Raw genomic sequence first — 23,297 nt, forward strand, 5'->3', positions numbered from 1 at the left:
TATAATTTGATAATTTTGCAGAGTACTTTTAATACTGATATTATGTGTATAATCAGGAAATGTATATTTGTGGTAAATTTCATAGGAAAAGAATTATAAATACGAAAATCATAATGATTAAAATAAAATGTAACTAAATGGACAAGAAAATTTTATTTTCGTTTTATTGTTCTCATTTACTGCTCTTTTGACATGAAATTTACCACATACTTGTCTTTGCCGATTATACACATACTAACATTGTAAGAAATACCGGGCGAATTCGTTATCAAATTATATTACTAGAACAACATATTTATAGTCATGCGACAATAATTTTGGACATGAGTGTACATACAGAGACCTGTTTACCTTTGTTAGATGTTGGTGTGAACAACACGATCCTAAGGTTTATCTAGTTTCTTTCATGCTTCTTGGTGTCCGGTAATGTTACGTCTAGCAACTTTCTCTCAGGCTCGTGGCAGTCAGCACTCCATCGTGGCAGTCAGCACCTTGATATTGGCAATCAGCGCCAGTCGTGGCAATCAGCACCAATAATTGGCTGTGACAGTCAGCACCCCACCTTTGAAATTATCCACTTTATCACAAGTATTATTTAATATTTTAACGCATCCATAATTTGCTGTATTCCGGTCCCGACGTACTTTCATGTATTTAGTTTTCTCTGCATTTACTTCTAAACCCATGTCCCTGCAAGCGTTCAATAAGATCTCTGCATTTCTTTCTATTGTTCTCCTATCATCCCCTATTAAATTTATCCCCATATATATATATATATATATATATATATATATATATATATATATATATATATATATATATATATATATATATATATATATATACATATTTGGTCTAGGAATTAATTCGTGCGGTTGGTACGCACACATTGAAGCTGTAGTACAAACACAAAATACATAAATACCTTAAGAAAAATATTGTCCATCGCTAGCCACCACTTTCGCCCATCTGTCAGGCAATGTACGGATTCCGTGGCGAAAGAAGTCCTCATCCTTGGAAGCGATCCAGTCAGAGACCCATGTTTCGATATCTTCTGAAGAAGTAGACCGCTGTCCAATCAAATCGTTGTTCATGCAATCGAACAAGTAGTAGTCCGAAGGAGCAACGTCTGGTGAATACGGCGGGTGGGGTAAAACTTCCCATCCGACATTTTCTAAATAGGTTTTGACCGGTTTTGCGACATGTGGGCGAGCGTTATCATGTTGAACAATAAGTTTATCATGTCTGTTCTCCCATTCTGATCGTGTTCTGGCCAGAGCTTGCTTCAAACGCATTAATTGTCGTCGATAACGTTCTCCATTCATAGTTTCACCCGGTTGCAGCAGCTCATAGTACACCACACCTTTCATATCCCACCATATGCACAGCATAACCTTTGCACAGTGAATATCTCGTTTTGGTTGTGATGGACCTGGTTCACCTGGTTTCACCCAGGCCTTTTTTCGTTAAAGGTTCTCGTAATGGATCCACTTCTCATCACCCGTAATAATTCGATGCAGAAACCCCTTTCTTCTCTGTCGTTGAAGCAGCAATTCGCAAATGGTTTTTCGTCTTTCAACGTCTCTGTCTTTCAATTCATGTGGAACCCAATGTGACATCTTTTGAATCATTCCCATGGCTTTCAAGCCTTTGGAGACTGTTGTTTGATCAACGCCTAATGCTGCTGCAAGTTGTTCCTGCGTTTGACACGAATCCTGCTCGAGCAATGCTGTCAATTCTTCGTCTTGAAATTTTTTTGGCTGTCCAGCTCGCTCTTGGTCTGCCAAGCCGAAATCACCACTTCTAAACCGTGCAAACCACTTCTGACACGTTCGCTGAGCTAGAGCATGGTCACCATACACTTCCACCAAAATACGATGACTTTCAGTCGCACTTTTCTGCATGTTAAAGTAATGCAGCAGGACACCCCGCAAAAACACTTTATCAGGCACAAATTGCGCCATGTTCACTTAACTACAAACTGGTGTTGTTGACGCTTTAATCCACTGCCCTATACTACGAACGATACGCGATGACAGGGGTTTGCAACACATGTGTGGATACACGGAACTGTGGGACGCTCCGTTCGTTGCGCCATCTCTTGTCCACCCGCACGAATTAATTCCTAGACCAAATATATATATATATATATATATATATATATATATATATATATATATATATATATATATATATATATATATATATATATATATATATGGGGATATTGCTTGGGATTGAAATCAGTGTAGACTAAGGGAGGGATAAGAAGTTAAGTTTAACCTGAACTTGAAAGTTTACATACACATAATTCATAACGGAAGATATTTCTATGTTACCCTTCGTAAAAATTGCTCAAATTGAATGAAGTATTGTAATTTGTTTACAGTCAACACCATTACTTAGAGTTAAAATTCATTCCGAAGGATGAATTTACTTCACATTATATTTCGTTACAAATCTTCATTTTTTTTTTTTTTTTTTAAATTTAACGTTCCATGATTATGCACCAATGCTAAGAGGGACAATGATTATGAGGTGGATGATAATGGTGGAATGAATAAAGTGGGAAGAAACAGAAGAACTTGATAGAACCAAAGCAGCACACGATGTTAGTTCACCATTAAGCTCACTTAGCGGGAAGTGGAGGAAACGGGAGGATCCCGAGAAAACCCACGGACACGATGTTGTCCATCACAAACTTACTTGACTGGGGATCGAACGACGGACCCTACACACCAGAGATAAGCGATCTACCACTGAGCCACCGTACTCCCAGGTAAAGGGTTGGAGTTGCGAAAGGGTAAGACGATGAAAAACTGCAGTTTAAAAAAGAAAGGAAGGAAATTTTCGCTGCTTCACTGGTACTAATTAATTGGCCATCACGTTGGAATTTACGAAATAAAATAATGAAGTGAAACAATTATAATATCTGGATGATGAATAATTGAATATAACTTCTATTTCGCGGAGTTTGTCTTCAGTGGAGCTCTGTGTTTAATGATAAAGAGACTTTCTCTTGAATTTTTAATGTAGTCCTGTATCTAAATCTGTTTAAAGCAGAACCTGTCCAATTCGGATACAGAGTTATTCCGCTTCTAAAAAACGGAAATATTATGTTTCTTTAGCAACGTATATCTGTACGAGTATCTTCTGTAAGACAGTTTTATAGGGTTAGAAATTATTGTGGATTATAATAATATGTCAATACGCAGTGGAAATGGAAATTCGTAGGAATACAGCAATACAAGATTCGCATGTTCTATTATATTCTATTTTAAAAAATGCTCTCTAGCTGCTAGAGCATGCTTCTTTGTGCACGTGGTCCCGAGTTCGATTCCCGGTGGGAAATAATTGAGACATTGTAAGCACATCGGCTTCTATCTCTTATTATTTCTTGCTTTCTAAGCAAGAGTTCACTACGTCTTAATTCCCATACTTCCAATTTTCTCATGATGATACATCAACAGTCAACACTATACATACTATGAATATGCGTTCTAAAGATACACATGCTAAGCAATTTGCTGCGCCGAAGCCCGCTTTTTGAAATTGTATGTTTGCTTATGGCGGATCTTTTCTTATACAGGATCCGGCAAAAACACTTCTCGTGTTTGCAGAGGGTGCTGTATGTGTTGTGGTTGGGATACGGCGGTGGAATTGGTATCGATCGATAGCGGTATATGTCAATTTTAAAGAGTCGCAGTGGCATGGCGCGGTGGGCATCTTGCGTTTGTTGTGGAGGAGATATTCGTAATGATGGTTCTGTAATTACTACTCAGCGGGTATGTCGTATTCGGTTCGGAGTTGGCCGACATGTTTATGTTCCAGATAGAAAAAAACTATCCAAGTTTTGTATCAAACTTTAGAGCAACAGGTTCTACACTGACGAGTGAGAAAACATCGCCTGGTGAACTTCGGACCGTAACAACGCCGATAAATGTGACGCTTATGAGTGTGTCCATCGAGCAATGTCCAAAGCGTTCAGCACTTAAACAGGTCGGCCAGGTGATTTTTGTTGCTCTAAAGTTTGCTCTATCCGGAACAGAGTCATGTTGGCCAAGTCCGAACCGAATGTGAAATGCCCACTGAGTAGTAATCACAGAACCACCATTAAGAATATATTCCTTCACAACAAACGCACGATGCTTAACACTCCACACCATTGCGACTACTGTAAATGACGCGTATACCGCTATGATCGATACCCCCTCCGCCGCCGTTTCCCCATCACTACTTACACAGCGCCCTCTGGAAATACCGGAGATCTTTTTGCTGGACCCTGTATTTTCTTACGTAACTCCATGCAGAAACAAAACAAAGAGTAAGTACTTACAGACAGATATGTTCGGACCCGCAGAAGAAGGATACTGCTGTTTCTTTTGGAGTTCCATCGATAAACGAACACTCAGGATCTCCCGTTAGAACGCAGTTCTTGAAGTCTTTATGTAGCCATTTCTGGGGTACTTTTCTCATGATATTTTCTATAATAAGGCCTCGATTCGTCTTTCGTTTCTCCTTCTCCATCCGAAGCCACCTCTCCGGAGAACGAAGGTAATAAAAGGAAGACACAACACGCTCCACAGGGTCACGTAGAACATTTATATAAATAGGCTGGTGAAACCCATACCTGAAAGGGAGAACGAAACAGATATCTTAGTTGAAAATAAAATCTCTTATTAGGTAAGCAATAATTGCAATCTTAGGGTGAAGCGATCGACTTTTATTGATTATTCATATCATTTTTTAGTGCATCAGTCGTTTTCATGAATGAACACGCGGGACCATCGCGTGGGCCGCCGGGACGACAAATCATGTTGGTAAATAACTTCTTTGAAAATTAATAATTCAGATATTTTAACGATGATCAGGCTACAGCTAAGTAAAATTAGTGGTAATATAAAACATCGTCTAGGATTATTCAATGGGTAATCTTTCCAGGCCTTTGTGAGGAGAGAGATTATCTTGGAAGACAAACCGAGATCTGCTACTATTAACTCCTTATCCGTATGACAATTTGGTATAAACTGAAGAAACTTCAGTAGAATTCAATAGCATTTCTTTATTGCTATTCCATCCAAGAAAATGCTCAAGTAATACCACAATAACTGCAATACTACAATTATCTGCTTATTTTGACAGCACGTGATAATCACCGATTAGCATCACAAATATAACTTAGCACGTACTTTCGAATCAATAACAGAATAAATATTATTTTTGCAGTGCTTTATTTCTGTACTAACCTCATACAAAAACAGTGTTTATTAACTATCAGGGACGTTCCTATGGAGGGGGCTCAAAGGTCCCTCCCACTAAAATGAAAAACGAAATCTTAATAAAATTCAAATCTAGGCTATCCTGTATTGGTTTAAACTGTAAACAGTTTTTAAAAAAGTGTTACAATGCAATTTTAAGAGTTAAGTTTTACAAAAACTTTCGAAGAGTAATAGCTGGACTTCATGTACTCGGGAGCAATGTTTCTTTCAGAAACAATGTTCCGCGGGAGGGGGGACATTAAATATTCCGGGGGAGCACTGCTGGTACTGTTCTATTTATTATTATATTATAGACGTAGTATTTTGGTCTCCGGGGGGCACTCTCAAAGCTCCAGGGGGGGTCAGTGCCCCCAAAAAACACGTCTGGAAGAAACACTGCTCGGGAGTAAGGGGGTATTCCCAATGTCTCCGAATCGAAATCCTAACTGTGTCCCTGTCAGCTATTACAATGGCAATAACACTAATCGTTGTCGTGTTCAACAAACATCTACTTTTTTAAAGAATAATTTTCTGTTATATATATATATATATATATATATATATATATATATATATATATATATATATATATATATATATATATAAATATGTGTGTGTGTGTGTGTGTGTGTGTGTGTGTGTGTGTGTGTGTGTAAAAATGACTGTCCCATTGACATTTTAGTAAGGTAAAGCTGATTAAGACGTATTTACGCTCAACAATGGGCGAGGAAAGACTTAATTAATTGGCCATAGTAGCTATTGAAAATGGTGAAGCCAGAAAGTTAGATTTCAAGGAGATATTGTCCACATTTTCTCACAGAAAAGTCAGGAGAATGCCATTTAGAGTTTGAATAAAGTATGTATTTGTTATTATGCACTTAATTTTACTCACTTCTATTTTATTAGTATTTCTATGTTATCATTATATCATCTTTACACTACATGTTTTGGAACGACGTATCGTTAACATCGCCTTGCAGAACAAACATTAACAAACCGTACATTTTGATTTTGAACATAAATTATAATGGTAGGATTGAAGCAAATACAATTACAGCCAATTACAATACAAATAATTAAAGACGTCACTTGAAAAAGTTACTTTAGTACTCTAACGCTATGATAAATTTACTGAAAAATTTGTGTGTTAATCGCAAGCAAAGAAAAGTTTATTTTATTTATTTTTAAGCGAAAGTCAGAAAATTACAGTTTTGTTATAATTTACACATTGGCTTTTAATATTTGTATCGTTATTTGTATATTCTATGCTATTACTTTGTTGATGTGTATCAAGTTGAAAATAAACAATAATAGCACTCGATTTCAATAATTAAAAACTATATTTTCATCCAGCGCGGGAATGTGTCATCGATCTTAGGCACATTACCTCCTGGTAAAGAACTGGATGAGATTTTTCTTCTATAACACACAATAAGACGGAAGTAGAGACATCTTAGGAGGCTGACAACCACTTTGACTATGTTCATGAAGAATGTTTTGAATCCAGTTTGGATAAATATAAATTCCTGGAAGTCATGGCTAATACTGGTAAATTTAGGAGTGGTAGCAACATTATCTACAGATTTTACTTTGTTGCTCAAAATCGTTAAAGACCCGAAAGATATTGTTGTCAAGCTGTCCGATGTTTATTTTGGAACAAATATGCTTTAACTAATGTTGAAAAATACACCATTTTATATTAGTAAAAAAAATTTAAATATAGTCTATCTTTTGATTTTCATTAACTTTTATGTTTTAATTACCAAAGTCATTCACTTTAAAACATTGTCATATACCAACTTCTTTTATGTTATGTTAGATTATGATCTTACATTCCATATTTAAATCTGGAAGTATAGAATAAACTTTGGTCGTTTTTCATAATATACTGGGAGGGGGTGCGCCTGGGAATCCTCGCCGCGGGCGCTTACAACCCACGCGACGGTCCTGTGGACACGACTTGCAAACAAAACGAATAGGGATTCAGCTTATTTCTAATGCAAAAAATTCTATTTTCCATTGTTTATAATTCATCCACCCGCCAAATTATTTTGCTATGTTAAGTCTGTAGGCATCCCGTTTTTCGGTGATTATTCCTCAATGGTACCGGTATATCTGATCCCTTATGACACTCAGCGGGCGCACTCGAATCACCGTAAAATTTGGTTAAAAGAGATGCAGGCATCTCGAAGGAATAATCGGGAAAACGAACGCCTAAATTAGGTAAAGAGGACCTTCGGTTCACTTACAGGGTGTTCCCAAAGTCCGAGATCTAACATAGGTTTAGTCTGATGCTACCACTTCATTAACACTCAGGTAACTTTATTGCCGCCCCCTGAATTTAAAAGTGTGTATTTAATCAATAGTTTGGTTGAAAAAACGTGACTTACTTATATTGATGGAGAATCTTGTGTCTATCTCAAAATCAAAGCCTGAAATGACACTCCTGAACACTGTATCTTTGTTTTTATTCCGGGGTTCCGTTTCCTTCTACATTCTCATTCCATCATTTCTTTCATAATCTTTCACTATATTAACCGTCCTTCTCTTTTAGTCAGAATAGCATATTTGTGCGACATAAAATTAAATATTTAGTTTTTCCGATTCTACTAAAAAGAATTATTTTGGAAAACAAAGTGTACTGTACATTTCAGTGTATAACGTCGCTAATCTAATTTCCTAATTAGATCCTCTACACTACATGTTAAACGAAACCTTTCTGATGGTATCGATGCATATGCCAAACAATGTCGCCCTGCTAATATTTGCAAGGTACAAAATTTCAGTATTTTGTATCTACTAGATCAGAAGTTCCAAGGGCGTACCAAGATAAATGATCAACACTGTAATAAAATGACAATGGGAATGGAATTGTACTACCATAAGAGTTATTATAAGAGCAAAGAATGAATTTACATTTTTCATGATCTCTGCATACCCCCAAATCAGGGACATACGCAGAGGGTGGGTCCTGGGGGTCCGGACCCCCCGAAATCCGGACTTTTTTGTCAATTTAGTCTAATTTTAGGGGTAATTTTACCATTTTAAATATAATTTAGCCTGAAATTGTGTTTGGATCACCCCGAAAAGCTTTGGACCCCTCCCGAAATAAATTCCTGCGTACGTCCCTGCCCAAAATTACTTTAAAATGCCTGCTTGTCCTTTGTGCAAAAGTCACAAGTAAAACAAATAAAGTAAATATGGACTGATCACAAATAGAAAACTAGAGAACTTAACACAGCGCGACCCATAATTATGTATATGTTTGACTGATTGTAGTATTTGTAATTTTGGACAAAAAAGTTTCGATATGGCAACACTGTGTAGGCTGAGAGTGGGGATAACAGCCCTGGAGTTAGAAACATTAGTGTATGCCAGTGCGAGAGTGGCTGAATCAAACATTTCGAACTGACACACAATGTGTACGTCTGATGAGGATCTTGGCTAGAAGATCGAAACGTCACGTGTAAATGTGTTTTTATATTAAATAAGTGCAGTCTTGTTCAGCAGTGTGTTTATTTTTCTGAAACATTTCGGAACCACTGGATCAATTGACGTGGGTCTGTGGAGTGGCCAGCTCGATTTACCGATTTGAAACCACTTTTTTAATGGAGTGTTTTAAAGGACAAAGTGTATCAACATCACATACGCAACTTGGCCGAGCTGCAAGAAGCTATCACAGAAGAGTTCCACAAGATACCAGTACGGATCTGTCAAGCTACTTGTGACAGCGTTGCTTTCCATCTTCAGGCATGTGTCAGTTTTGATGGTGCATTGGGAGACCATGCCATGGAGAACAGAGATTAAAATTCTTGTTAGGAAAGGTATGAGAGTAGTATATTTATATTTAAGTTAATGCTGCTAGTTACTTTACTGCAGTCTTTGAAACATCAGATAGATAATTATGGGACACCCTGTAAATAACAAGTTACTGGAAAGAACAATGAACTATACAAACCCTAACGCAAATATATGTAAAATACAGTTACCTTGTAAAATTGATGAAATAGATATGGCGATCTATGCTTACTCCTCGTGGATGCACTTTAAATTCATGATAAAGATCTTTTATAAATTTTAATTCTTGATGATTTGATAACCGGTGTTTATCATATATTTTTGAAGAATGATGTGTAAAACGATTCACAGCCCCTAATCTGGAAATAAAAAAGAATATATTAATAATACTGTATATACCTTGACACTAAATTTGAGGATTGAAATCATAAAATAATGAAATGTATTAAAATGAAGTAACGATTTGTACATCGCCAGCGTACTTGTTAGCGCAGAAAAGGTAAAACAGACAAATGCAAGTTCGTACATTATTATACGTAGGTAATGTGCAAATCAATTTTATTGTGACAAAGACTGAATAAACTGTTAAACATATCCGTTTCCTACATTGGGATCTCCCTGATTTGTGAAGTAAATTCTGAAAAGGTGGTCCAGAAAACAGTGTCTGTTCCAGTATTAGGGACAAACCAAAGAATAGCTATTTGTTTTAACAGTATTTTCTATTTTGTATAGATTAGGCATTTTCCCATGTAGATACTCACGACGCTAAACATTAAAACATGTATTGCGCTTTACGACACGTTTTCGTATTCCCTCGTCGTTAATTTTGTAAGCAGTCTATTTGCAAATGTATTTCCTGTTTCCTCATTTTCAAATGAAATCTTTAAGTTTTACGTCCCATGGTTGTGCCGGCTAGGCTAAAGGAGACGGTAATGATGAGAAATGAATTGGTCTTTTTTCTCAAACGCTTTCCTTCAAAAGCCCTGTATCTTCATGAGTAAAAGACAAACCGCAATGTCACCTACAGAAAAAATAAAACGTCGAAGATTCAGTTTAGAAGCCATGGGCTATTCACTCCATGATCTTTGTTATATATATAATTAATTTAGAAAAATGAAAATTGTTTATATTTGTGGAGAATGGATGCTAAACATTGCGTGTGAAAGAAAATCTGAAGAAAACAACACTGTGTTTTTAGATGAGTTGTTGGGAAGTATCTAATAAGGAAATAGAAAATAATGTATCCTAATGAATGTTCATACTGATTAACATGAAGAAATAAATAAAGTGTGTAGATGCAAAGGTTTATGAAGAGATGTTTCATGAGCGCGAACAGTACTTTGTAGGCAACCCTTGTCTGTCCATTTAAAATTATGAACTGTACCACATTGTTATAAATACGTTGAAAAAGTAGTTGTCAAGGATGTACTTCGTATTTTTGAGGCTATAAAACATCATAATTAAATTTGTGAGATCTCTGATGCTATCCACCTTCATGTAAACTTTGTAAAGTTACACCCGAGCAGTAGTTTCAAAATTCTACGACTAGGAAACCAACTCAGTGCAGAATTGAGACTACTTGGTATATATATATATATATATATATATATATATATATATATATATATATATTTTATATATATATATATATATATATTTATATATATATATATATATATATATATATATATATATATATATATATATATATATATATATATATATATATATATACTTTTTTTTAAAGTACAGTTGAACTTGGTTATAGCAACATCAGTTTCTACGATACCTTATCTGTTGTGTGAGATATTCAATTGGACCAACTAATTTCCTCACAAGGCAAGTGTTTTTATACCATGCTTAGTACGACACCCACAAGTGGATTAAATTCGTATCAACTAAGAACAAAGTAATATCTGTTTGATCCAGTAGTCAAATATTTATTTTTTTCCAACTTTTATGCCTAATACTGATGTTTCACACATCTCGGTTACAAACAGAACTCGGTTACGACAATTTTTTAGACCCCTTAGTGTTGTTATAACCGAATTCAACTGCATATGAATTTATGGTTTCCATGTTCATATTTCGCGCATATTATGTAAATGCTGCATCGTTCGTGGTATTTTCAGTGTTCATTTTCGTTAGTCTTTATTCCATATGCAGCATTCAATTCTTTATTCCTAATTTCCTTAACTTGAAGGGGCCGCGATGGCTCAGTGGTAGAGCGTTCACCTCTGGTGCATGGAGTCCTGGGTTCAAAACCTGCTCTCGCCAGGTGAACTTTTGATGAACAAACAACGTGTGCGTGGGTTTCTCCTGGGTTCTCCCGTTTCCTCCCACTTTCTTCATTCCACCATTTCATTCATTACTCATCATCACCGTCTCTTTTAGCCTAGCCGGCATAAACGAGGGACGTAAAACTTAAATATTTCATTTTTTCCCTTGAAAATGTTACATGATTTCAATGTGTGAATTTACATCCGATAGTATTTCCAAAATTTACGGTCTGACGTTGAAATATTATGCCACTGGCAATAAGCCATTTGTGGCATATAGCGTCATCTATGGGAGAAATTGTTTATCAGTTTCAACTGTCTTGCTGCGTCAGTTCATTGGAGACGGTCATTTGAATCAGTCGCTGTGCGTTGAGCTCGTATACTGCATGACAAAGCTTCAGCTCACACTTGTGTTGCCAAGGATGCAGTAAAAAACTATTTCTTCGAGGAGATTCGACATCCACCCTACCTTGACAATAACAACTGTTTAGACTGGAGCATTGTCATGTAATTTTTAGAGTACAGTGATACGCTGGAGCGAAAACTATGTAAAATTATTGTATAGTCATTGGATTTACGCATCTGTACAAAATATCAGAGTTCTAATTAGTATGGAAGTGCATGGAATTTAAATTGTTGCAAAATTTGATTCAAACAAACACACACATATACATACATATATACATACATACATACATACATACAAAGAGAGAGAGGGAAAGAAAAAGTAACCTAATAAAAGTACCGTAATAAAGAACAATTGTTTGAAATTTAGAACTGCTGCTTACTTGCGAAATAAAGTAACCATTGTAGTGCTTCCACATTTAGGAACCCTGTTGTAGATTAGAAATTTCCTATTCAAAGTTCTGTTTAGTGCTGTCGGTATAGGGACGCCCAGCGTCTGATTAGATATCCTAATGATTTTAGTCATTGATGAAGATGAAGGGTATTTCACTGAAATGAAATATCACAGCAAAACGATTAATAAATAAAATTACTTGAACCTGCGCTGTCTTCACAGCGCATCATACTAATATGAGCAAGAATTTTCATCACACTGTACATGTACACTCATGTCCAAAATTATTGTCGAATATCTATAATTGTCTTCTTGTAAGAATATAATTTGATAATGATTTTGTAGGGTACTTTTTATACTGATACTATGTGTATAATCGGGAAATGTATATTTGTGGTAAATTTCGTAGGAAAAGAATTATAAATACGAAAATTATAATGAATAAAATAAAATGTTGCCAAATGGCCAAGAAAGTTTTATTTTCGTTTTATTGTTCTTATTGACTGCTCTTTCGACATGAAATTTGCCACATATATGTCTTTGCCGATTATAGACATACTAACATTATAAGAAATACCGGGCGAATTCATTATCAAATTATATTTGTAGAACAACATATTTATGGACATGCGACAATAATTTTGGACATGAGTGTACATGTCTCTTTACAGACTCAAATGAAGGATAGGAGTACTTACAAAGAGAGTGAATTGCTATAGACAAACATATGAACGTCGCATTTTAATAAAACTAACCAACCACTGGCGTAACAGCTTTTTGTGAGCCTACACCGCTACAACGTCATCTGTTAGCGACCGGCTGAACTACGTCCAGTATAGCGACAAACACGTACATGTACATGTCTCTCAACAGACTAGAATGAAGGATAGAAGTACTCACAAAGAGAGTGAATTGCTATAGACAAACATATGAACGTCGCATTGTAATAAAACTAACCAACCACTGGCGTAACAGCTTTTTGTGAGCCTGAACCATTACGACGCCATCTGTTAGCGACCGGCTGAACTACGTCCAGTAAAGCGACAAACACGTGGTCAGCATCTTTTATTCACGTGACTCCCCAGTTTGCCTCACGACGGTGGGTGGACGCCGAGAATTGAGAAGCCGGGAATCGAACTCGGTACCACTCGGACGTGAATCCAGCATTTTAACCACTACACTACGAAGCCTCCTCGCATTTTAATACTGTATATAGAATTTGGGATGAGTTTGTTACAGGTTTGGAGAAGTGATAGATAATGTCAGATGGAAGTATTTTCTACTTCTTTCTCATAAATTCATATCCGAGTCCGCCTCATTACGGCTCTACAAGCCTTTGAAGTTGCCAGCATACAATACGTTTTCCTGTTCCGGTTAAATCAGAACGCCTTTAATGCCTATCAACCCGCATCTTGTTGCGTAATACAGCAACAGTGTTAACCTTCCCAAAAAATTTTGAATATAGAAATAAGTCCACGTATCTAGATCTTGTGGTTTTCGAGACCTAATTATCGAAAGGAATTGGACACAAACACAGCATTTTAATTTATAGATTGCCTCGTAAATGAGGATTTTTAAACTCATTATACGAGAGTAAGTCAAAAATTATCTACAATTTTGACATTTAACTCTTCTTATATTGTTGATACTGACTTCTGTCCTCGTTTATTTTATTGTTATGCTGTTGTGATCCTGCTGTGAAAGTTTGATCTTAATTCCTCCATTTGCCTTCCTTTTGCCTTCCTTTTTTTGCAGATATATCATGGCTGTTCCATTAGAAGTTGGCACCAAAGAGGAACAACGAGCAGTGATCCTGTTTTTGTGGTGTATCAGAGGTCGCCATCTATCAAAGACTTTCGGCACAATACGAAAACAGCGTCTTGCCGCAACGGAGTGTCTACGAATGGATTGAAAAATTGAAAAGGGGTCGAACAAGTGTTACGCACGAGGAAGGATACGGACGACCATGTAGGGCCACAAATGATTACAATGCTGAGCGTGCACGTGGCATAGTTTTGTTAGATAGATGAGTGACTATTGATAAAGTGGCACGTCGTCTGGAAATTAGTCATGGATCCTCATACACCTCCGACTACAAAAACTGGATCACTACTGTTGTTCCTCTTTGGTCCTCTTAATTTTTTTTCGATCAAAATAATTAGTATTTTTTTAAATAAATGAAGAGCATTTATTTACCACTCATACAATATGGTTCATCATATTCGTAGCTTAGTAAGTTATTTTGACAATATAATTCTTCTGTGTGACCTACATTGTTATGATGAAACACAACTAAACAAGGTTAGGTTGAATATTTGGTGGGATTGGAAAGGAATTTCCCATGATGAGCTGTTGCAACCTGACGAAATCATCAATTCGGTCCTGTACTGTGCACAACTCGACAGTTTGAACGAAGCAATCCAGAAAAGGAGTTGTGTTCCATCATGACAAGGCGCGGCCACACACATCTTTGATGACTTGGAACAAATTGACGGAACTTGGTTGGGAAGTTTTGATGCATCCACCGTATAGCCCGGCTCTTGTACCGTCTGGCTACCATTTGTTTCGGTCTCTGCCACACTCTCTTGATGGTAAAAATATATGCCGACCGAATTGACGCTGAAAATCACTTGGCCAAGTTTTTCGAAATATAAACCACAGAAGTTCTACACCGATGGAATTATGAAGCTACCCGAAAAATGGCAAAAGGTCAGATAATAATGGTTAATATGTACTTGATTAAAATTGATTTTCAATAAAGAAATTTTATGTTCAAAAAGGCACCACCAAAAAACCGCAGAGACTTTTTATATGACCCTTTATATATATATATATATGTTTTAAAAATGGCGCCCACAGACAACACAGTGGTATTCTACAGGTAAAAATGAAGCTAAAATCCTATATAATGGCATATCCTCCAGAACTTTCTTTACCCGCTATAGGGAAACAAAATTTCTCTATGTGGTAACGTTACAGATGAACTTGGAACCATTAGCAGTGCTCTATGAATCCATCCGTCAGTACATCGATTTTTATACTAATGAGTAGTGCTAGTGTCAACGTATATCCATTTTAAGTGCTATCTGGAATGAATCGATGTATCTATTTGATAGATTGATAGATCTTCTCTGTGTTTCTTTAAGTGTGACGTTGCCACAGTGCAATTCGCGTCTCAAAACGAAGATCCGAAAGGTATACAATTATGTATATTTTTCGCTTTATTTTGTCTTGTAGAATAGTGGTCTGTAGTCCGTGGGTGCCATTTTTAGAACACCCAATATATATATATATATATATATATATATATATATATATATATATATATATATATATATATATATATAAGCTATGAGCAAACGCGCCTTTGGCGTGGAGGGCCGGGTTCGAATTTCCGGCGGGAGCTCATGTGGTTCGGATTCCACGTTAATTAGTAGGTCCTGTCTCATATAGCTTCGCTGCCGAAAGAAACGTTAACCTCAATATATATATATATATATATATATATATATATATATATATATATATATATATATATATATATAGTGATTTATATGTGGGTGGTTGTTTTGTCTATTTCTTTCCAAGTAAGTAATAAGCTGCACAAAAATTTAATGTGAATCATTGCATTCGGCTGTGCTCAGTTTATATTTTTATAAAAATACGATATATTTTGTGTGCTATCCTAAAGAAATGGCGCGCTACTTCGATATACAGTAATAATTTATTCACGTTTATTTGCCATGTACTACACCAATTGCATACGTAGAATAGTATCGTTCAATGCATATCAGCTTCCGTTGGACTTGCTGATCTTCTCTTGTTATTTAGTTCACAAAGGAAAGGGGCCTTAAATTGAATAATTGATTAGTACGCACCTATCTTTTAGAGTGTCGACAATTTATCACACAGGTAACCTAAAATCATAATTATGTGTTCTCCACCAGAAATCAAAACCGACACTAAGGTCATATTTCCTCAACATTTGATGTCGGAGACTTCACCATAATTTTGGCATATTTAAAGGCAAAGGAACTCTTCTTACAGGACTGCAGTAAAGGTTTATCACACTTCTTGGGGGTAGACAGCACAGCATTGACAACAAGAGTCACACGTTTTTCTAAAATGACCCTCGTATGAAAAAAAAAAAGTAATAAAATGTAGTTATAAAAGATTTCACATGATGAATCATTACCTAAATATCTTTTCTGGTGTTGAACAGCTGGTAGAGGAGGCGACAGAACTGGAACTGCAATATAGGTCACATAAAGTGCCGTCAGACACACTAGCGTCAACAGAGCTGCTTGCTTCCAGTATCTGTGGACCATGGGTTCCTCTTCTCATAGAGATCTCCCTCCTTCTGTGAACAAAACAAAGAATAATAATGATAATATTAAAATTATAGATTTAGAACCATATGTACTGTACAGACTTGAATAAGTTCACTGACGATTTGATGTTACGTTCCACCGTCAGTGGCTACGGTTCAACGCAACGTGTTGTACGTCTGCGTCTCATAGAGCCTCTCTGCTGAAAGGGATGCTAAACTTAAATCAAATCCAAACGAGATTACTTTTAAAAAATCATGTATTTGGTTCTTAATCAGGAAGAAATTACGTAAATAGTGTGCAAATGCGGATAAGTTGTTAGATAAATACGAGGGGGATCAGAAAGAAGGTTACAAAGCCTGCAGTGAAACGTGTATATATTATTTCATACAACCAATACAGGCAACAGATAATACATACATTAGACTTTTTTTTTTTTGACAGTCTCCATATTGGTTGAAGCACTTGTCACATCGTGGATGAGTTTGAAGATTCCTTCTTGGTAAAAATCCTATCTTTTGCATGTTCAGCCATATTGTCACGAAGTGTTTCACCTCCTTGTCTGAAGTGAAGCGACGGCCTCGTAGGTGCTCTTTCAAGTGTGGGAACAGATGAAAGTCGCTTGGAGTGAGGTCAAAGCTGTAGGGAGGGTAGTCGATGATGTCTCAGCTGTGTTCAAATTTGTTGATGCCCTGCTGGGTCGGTTACTGGACTGCATTCCTTGTCGGTGACGTTTCTGTACCAGCCGCAAAAAATCTCTCCGTAAATCTCTACCAACTGTCGGTGAATTTCCACCGCGGTTACATATATTGCCCACAGAAATCGAATAACTGAATGGATATCTTCGCGAGGCCAGTTTTCCAAACGAGTCGCCATTTGTGTTTACCTGAAACTAGCGCCATTGAGTTGGCAACTGGCGGGTGGCTAAAACTCTGCACAGTTGCCAACTCAATGTTATTATAACTACCGCACACTCTTCATTCTCTATAACAGACGAAATACCAGAAATATCGGCCTTGTAACCTTAGTTTCTGATCCTTCATATATATATATATATATATATATATATATATATATATATATATATATATATATATATATATATATATATATATATATATATAGTTACTCATAATCGTTGTCACTTCAGTACTATTTGTAAGAATGAATTCTAAACTGAGCTTGAACTTTAAGAGATTTCTGATACCCGACTTAACGTGATAATGAATAAGTTTTGTTGGTATTTCCCATGGCCGTCTGACATCCTATTCTAGTCCATGAATTATCAGAAAGTCGATAATTTATTAATACGAGTGAGGTCAAGACGTTAGTTCAACAATGCCGAGCTTGAGATCCATTCGGTGTAGATGTGGCGAGAACTATGGCACTAAACCTTTCTAGCTGAATTAAACATATTATTCACTAGAGATAAGCTAAACCAAATTGATAGCTTACGATAATAAACCGAGAAGACTCATTGGAAGTATACCGACTCAGGCTGATGACTTAGCAGTAGTAAGACGACCCGAGTCGAGTGAAATCGTAGAATCACAGCTTCAACTCAACTTATTAATATCCCTTTCTCCTGTTCAGTCTTACTTACCACAGATCATTAAAGAACATTAATTTTCGGCTAAAACCGTGAGCCGGTAAATGAAAGTTCAAAACTTATTTCATTTACATGCTTTATTCTTTCACCCTCCCTCCCTCTTGTTCATCTCAGCTTTTAGAACATCAAGTGAGATTGTTTAGGCATCATTCAAAGTCTTGTCAATTCTCGGTTAAGGTTGTAACCAGTTTAATAAAACAATTTAGAATAAGAATTAGTTCCGTGTCAAGATTAGTGTTACCCACGAGCGAAGTACTTTTTAAACTTGAGACGAGTGAAAAAAATGACAGTTCTCGTCTCATGTTCGAAAGTAGAATCGAGCCAAGACGACAAATTTCACCAGTCTCGTGGGCAAGACTTATTCACCCAAGTTTTAGATTTTAAATGCTGTACTAGTGTTACATGATTCAGTACAAAAACAGTAAAGTGATTGTACACTCTAATTAACTATCTGACTAACTCTATGGCCTATGGAACCCGAAGGTTCAATGCCGCGTTCACAAAAACTCTCCACTGACTTCTATCCTTAGATAACTGGATTCAGTTTCTATTGTGTATTCCTATTTCTGCGAGATCCATCTTAATATTGTCCTCTCATCTGCGCCTAGGTCTTCCTAATGGTCGTTTTTCAATTGGACTTCCAGTTAAAACATTGAAAGGTTTCCTAATTTCTTGCATTCCTGCTACATGGCCTGTCCACCTGAGCCTCCCACGGTAGACATGATGACCCTAACAATGTTTGTTAAACGTATAAACTAAGCAGTTCCTCGTTATGAAGTTTCCGCCATTTCCCAATCCTGTCCCTCTTCGGTCGGAATCTTCGTTTCAGGATTTTATTTTAAATGCTTTGTCTACGTTCTTTCCTCAGAAATGAAATGAAATCTTGAGTTTTACGTCCCGCGGTTATGTCAGCCAGGCTAACGGAGACAGACATGATGAGAAAGGAATGAAATAGTGGAATGAAGAAAGTGGGAGGAAACGGGAGAACCCCTTGTAAATCCACGCACATGGTGTTTATCCATCACAAAGTTGAAGCGCTCTACCACTGAGCCACCGCGGCCCCTCGTTTTTCCCTCAGAGTAAACAAGCTTGTTTCACAACCATACAGAACAACAGGCATAATTATCGTTTTCTATATTTTAAACTTTACATTCCTCGACTGAATTCGCGACGACAAAAGATTTTAGCCTGAATAATAAAACAAATTCCCTGCTTTCAGTCGATATTTAATTCCTTCTTAGGTATGGTTGTAGTTCGTTAATATTGACCTTAGATATGTGAAAGCGTTATCTTTGTCAAAAATATTATTTGATATTTTAATGCATTCATAATTTGCAGTGTTACAATCCCGACAAACTTTTATGTATTTAGGTCTCTCTGCGTTTGTTTCTAAATCTGACTTTGGCGTGGAAGACCAAGGTTCGATTCCCGGCGGGAGCGCATCTGGTTCGGATTCCACGTTAATCAGTAGGTCCACGTCTCATATAGCCTCGCTGCTGAAAGGGACGCTAAACTAAAATCAACTCAACAATTATTTCTAAGTCAATGTCCCTGCAAGTGTTTCATAACACCTCGGCATTTTTTCTATTGTTCTTATGTCATCCCCTACCAAATTTAGATAACCAACATACGCCATAACCTGGTGAATACCATTTAGCTCCAGGCTCTGGTTGCTATCTTTGATTTTCCTTATAGCGTACTCTAGGACAAAGTTAAATAATAATGGCGTCAACCGAGTTCAGTCCATTCTCGACGTTGACAAGAATTTCCCTACTCTGACTTTACTTTGAGATTCATTTAAACATATCTTTATTAATTAGGTTGGGCACAAGTCGAGCTAAAACTCAACTCGACTCGAAACTCGAAGCGAATTCGAGTCGAGTTTCGAGTCAAGTCAAAGGTAATTTTGTCGAGTCGAATTCCGAGCCGAGTCACTGTTTTGAGGTCGAGTTTCGAGTCGAGTCGAGTTTGATAAATGGCTCGCTCGTTCAGCTCGTTTTAACTCGTTTTGAAATCATGGCCTGATTAAACCAGAAAGCGAAAGGCATGAGAAGTGAGAACAGTAATGCGTAATATTTTTAGTGTTGCGTTGCTCAAAAGATAGGACACTGCTCGCATCTCGTCTTGTCTCGATTAACGAGACGACAATGGATTTTTATAACGAGACAGCCTCAAATGTCGTGAGCGCCAATACAAGTATTAACGTCAAGGCTGAGACCTACACGGTCGAAGTTTTCAGCCCAAGTAGAAGCCCAACCTGGGTAGTGATGTCAACTGGCTCAGCTCGGTTCAACTGAGCGAACAGCTCAAGACGGCTCTGTTGGGATGAGGTACTGAATCAGCTCAGGTGAGCTATCGGCTCTAGGGTAAGCTGTTGGCTCGGCTCGATAGTGAATGAGCTGTGAACCGAGCCGCTCGAGCCATTCGCAATCCTCAACCCGGGCCGAGTAGTTCTGAACACGTATGGCCCTCGCCTTATAACTTTTAACAATTTTTTACTCGAGTCCGAATACTCGCTCCTCCGGAACTCAAACCCAGAACCTCGTAACCGATGTCCTTGCTTCCTAGACTTCACGACTACCAAGGTCACCAGTCAACTACGTTTAATATTCAGATACAAACTACCTATCTTTCTTGTTTATACACGGTGTTGTAATTATTATTATTATTATTATTATTATTATTATTATTATTATTATTATTATTATTATTATTATTAATAATAATAATAATAATAATAATAATAATAATAATAATAATAAGTTGTAATAGTAGCAGTAAGTGTCATTGATAATTTTATTGTCTATGTAGGATACTTGAAAAAAGTACTTAAAACTACACACAGCATTTGGCTCGATTTGGCTCGACTCGACTCGAAACTCGAGTCAAATTCAAGTCGAGTTGGAGGAAATTTTTCGAGCCGAGTTCTCGAGTCGAGATGCCTGTTGCGAATCAAATCTCAATGAAAACTCGCTCAAACTCGCTTGTGCTTGTAGCTCAGTGGTAGAGCGTTCACCTCTGGTGCTTGGGGTCCCGAGTTCAATCCCAGCCCATGCCAGGTGAACTTTGTGGTGGACAAACACCGTGTGCGTGGGTTTCCTCGCGGTTCTCCCGTTTCCTCCCACTATCTTAATTCCATCATTTCATTCATTACTCATCATCACCGTCTCCATTAGCCTAACTGGCATAACCGTGGGGCGTAAACTCCAAGATTTCATTTCATTTGCATTTGCATTTCAACCCGACATTTAAATGACTACTGCCCACTTGCTTGCTGCGAAGTGCTGAGTAGGATTTTGAGAAGCAAACACTATAATAAACAACAGCAACGAATATATATGTGAGAAGTGATCAGAAAGTAAGGTTACCAAGCCTGCAATGAAACGTGTATATATATTATTTCATACGGGCAATACAGCCAACAAATAGTACATACATTAGGTTATTTTTCAGCATAGTCTTCATATCGGGTGAGGCACTTATCGCATCATGAGATGAGTTTGAAGATCCCTCCTGGTAAAAATTCTGTCCTTGCGTGTTCAGTCACGTTGTCATGAAGTGTTTTATCTCCAAGGGTGTAGCCAAGGGGAACCATCGGGGCCAGGCCCCCTTCAAGTGATTTCCTGGACCCCCAAATGACCAACTTTTAAAACATCATCGTAAGATTACCTCGCTTCAGTCATTTAAAAATAACAAAGTTTACATATAAATTATAATTTACGGTAAATTATTTACTGATCCTTGCCGATCGAAAAATAATATGTTATCTCTTCCGGGTAAGGAATGACCAAATGAACAGCTTGCTACCACATTTGCTACAATCGATTGATCTAGTGCTCCTGTGCGGATCATGTCCGAATTGGATGGAAAAGATTTAGATAAGTGAACTATATTATTCCACACCATTTATAATATTGTGTGTGTATGTGATTCTTCTTTAGATTTGCGTCTATATAAACTGCATAATAAACAAGTGGACTTTAAAAAATACTTTTAGTTTGTGACAGCAGATTACACAATTTACTGTGATTTATATATATGACAGTTTGATGACAAACGTTTTAACAAGGTACTATAAATACTTCCATAAAAGAATGGCACTAAACTGATTTGTAAGTACATATTATATTTTTCATGTGCTGTAACTAGAGTTTTAAAATATTTTTTATCAGATGGAAAATTTGGTGAAAAACAATGCTTTTATTAAGTTTTTCAGTTTGGCTTTAATTCGTTTTATTTTATTTTCTACTTGATGTAAAACAGGAAGTGAGATGTAGCTGTTAAAATAATTATGATGTTTTTTAGTTACGAATAGTAAATGAACACTATTGTCACGGAATCGTAAAGAAGTTAAGTGAAATTTCAACGAAAATCAGTCTTATGTAGATAAGTTCTGTGTACAATGGCTTAAATTGAAATAGTTATGCACACAGGTATAACGTTAAGTCCGGGGAAAGAATAAAAAAAAAATACTTGGTACATAATATTTATGAAGAAAAAGAAAAAAGCTGGAAAAAAGAAAAATAATGTTTTTAGTTTTCCAGATGGAAATAAAAATTTTCGGGGTTTTTCAGGCCTCAAAATCACTAGCTGTAACACTTTTTTTTTTTTTTTGGCTTTGTACATTGTAGCTTCCCCCCTTACAAACTACAGACCCTCTTATATAAATCTGCTGGCTACACCCCTGTTTATCTAATCGTCTGAAGCGAACCGACAGCCTTCTAGATGCTCCCTCAAGTGCAGGAACAGGTGAAAGTCGCTTGGAGCGAAGTCCGAGCTGTAGGAAGGGTGGTGGATGATGTCCCAACGAAACTGCTTCAACAGCGTGGTGGTCCTCTGAGCTATATGCCGGAGCGCGTTGTCGTAAATTAAGATGACGCCCGCAGTGAGGAGTCCTGGCTGTTTCCTCCTGATTGGTTCGCACGCGGCTACATGTTTCCCCCCACAGAAATCAAATAACTGAGCGGACTTCTTCGAGAGACTAGTTTTCCAAACGAGTCGCCACTTGCGTTTACCTTCAACTAGCGCAGTAGATGGCGGTTTTCTGAAACTCTGCATAGCTGTCAACTCCATGTATTAAAATTAGCGCACACTCCTCATTCCTCTATAACAGGCGAAACTCCAGAAATATCAGCCTCATAACCTTAGTTTCTGATCCTTCCTCGTATATTAAGATTTTTCATACACAAACTTTTTTCGTACAACTGTGCTTTAGCAGCATAGTTA

At 37.0% G+C, this 23,297-nt stretch overlaps 2 protein-coding genes across 2 annotated transcripts in view; one reads left to right on the top strand and one right to left on the bottom strand.

Moving 5' to 3' along the window:
- Nucleotides 1–23,297, top strand: part of Vps8 (vacuolar protein sorting 8) — a 307,518-nt gene that overhangs the window by 199,057 nt on the left and 85,164 nt on the right. The window lies entirely within an intron of this gene.
- Nucleotides 1–23,297, bottom strand: part of LOC145670855 (uronyl 2-sulfotransferase homolog pip-like) — a 65,871-nt gene that overhangs the window by 12,968 nt on the left and 29,606 nt on the right. The window contains exons 2-5 of the mRNA XM_081739540.1: nt 16,330–16,494; nt 12,124–12,289; nt 9,248–9,415; nt 4,337–4,630 (exon numbers count right to left, since the gene is read on the bottom strand). Coding sequence (XP_081595666.1) covers nt 4,337–4,630; nt 9,248–9,415; nt 12,124–12,289; nt 16,330–16,462 — 761 coding nt within the window. The 5' untranslated portion in view covers nt 16,463–16,494. The remainder of the gene's footprint in view (nt 1–4,336; nt 4,631–9,247; nt 9,416–12,123; nt 12,290–16,329; nt 16,495–23,297) is intronic.

The sequence above is a fragment of the Thermobia domestica genome, chromosome 2 (assembly GCF_964235325.1).
Source record: "Thermobia domestica chromosome 2, izTheDome1.hap1.1, whole genome shotgun sequence".
Classification (NCBI taxonomy): Eukaryota; Metazoa; Arthropoda; class Insecta; order Zygentoma; family Lepismatidae; genus Thermobia; species Thermobia domestica.